This window comes from Trypanosoma equiperdum (assembly GCF_001457755.1).
Source record: "Trypanosoma equiperdum strain OVI genome assembly, contig: ctg_154, whole genome shotgun sequence".
NCBI lineage: Eukaryota > Euglenozoa > Kinetoplastea > Trypanosomatida > Trypanosomatidae > Trypanosoma > Trypanosoma equiperdum.
In genome coordinates, this window is record NW_027123560.1 from 5852 (window position 1) to 7104 (window position 1253).

The 1253-nt window shown below is 53.2% G+C and overlaps 1 pseudogene across 1 annotated transcript in view; it reads right to left on the reverse strand.

The window, feature by feature from the left end:
• TEOVI_000033400:pseudogene overlaps positions 1-964 on the reverse strand; it is a 1572-nt pseudogene extending 608 nt beyond the window's left edge. The window contains exon 1 of the mRNA in view: positions 1-964. This exon is cut by the window's left edge and continues 11 nt beyond it. Coding sequence covers positions 1-964 — 964 coding nt within the window.
• Between the last annotated feature and the right edge of the window lie 289 nt (positions 965-1253).

A 1253-nucleotide genomic window follows, 5' to 3' on the forward strand; every position in this document is an offset into this window, starting at 1 on the left:
GCTGTGATGCTGCCGCTTCTAGTTTAAGTATGTCCTCCATCTCCGGCGAAGCCACAAGAACAGCTAGGAGCGTCTGGTCGACCTTTAGGGCTGGGTCTGCCTTCATATCTTGCCCGGCCTTGACTTCGGCGTGGCAGCTGCTCCAGAATGTCTGCGCGCTGTCTGCTTGTTTGCCCTTTATGTCCGAAAGTTTCAAGCCGATGGTCTGGTCCGTCGTGCCGATTGTCAGCATGCCGTACCCGAATGAAGGTTTTGTCTGTGCCCCGGTTATGTATATGCCCTGTGAGCTATGCGGGGTCGCTTGGTGTGTGAACAATGCGCACATGTTTGCTTGGCCCGTGTTTGCGGCGTCTGTTTTGCCTGCTATTTTCGCGAAGCCGCCGTTTGCTACTTCAGATGTTGTCGTTCCGGCTCCCGGCTCGAAGTCTGCTTCTGTGCCGTGCCGGCAACCTGTCGGCGTAAGCTGGTCTTTTCCGTCTCCGTTTCCGTTTGCGTTGCTTAGGCAGTGCGCAGAGCCGCTGCTGGTTAGCGTGCCGAGTGTCATCAGGTAGCTGCTGATTGCTGCTGCGCCTTCGCTAGCTAAGCCCACGGCAGTAAACGCCGTCTGTAGATTGGTTTGGTCTTTGTTTCGCTTGCTCTGTCGCATTAGGGCTGCCGTTGTTGCTAGTATCTCCGCTGACTTTTGCTCTCCCCCTCCGTCTCCTTTTAGTGCGTAGATTCGTAGCTTCGTTTCCATTTCTTCCAGTTTTTGCCGGTAGTTAATGTGGCTTTTCAGTTTCGTTAGTACTCCACCGGCAACCTTTCTCAGTGTGGCCGCCAGTCCGCAGTGGTTTGTCCAAGTTGTGTATTCGATGGCTTCTTTGGCGCCGTCCGCTGGAGTGATGGCGTAAAGCAGTGATAGTGTTAGCATCGTTGATCGCCTCCATTGTGTGACCCCTAGTGTCTCCTTTGTATGGCAGTCCATTGTGAGTCGCTCCCGTTTTTGTTGAAACCCCGATTGTTTGCGCTATATGCGCTGCTTGCTTCTAGTCTTTTGCTGCTTATGTTGGAGGTAAATGTTCGGGGTGAATGTTAAGGACGGTGTCCGTGCCTTGCGTCATCCGGCTTTGTTTGCGGAGGTTGCTGCTTAGCTTCTGGCGCGCTGGCCTCTTTTACGAAAGGTAGAGTTTATTGACCTGGTTGTACTTGTTCGGATTGGTTACATTCCCAGAGGAGGTATGAGCACAAGTTATGCCTTCGCTTCGCCAGGTTCG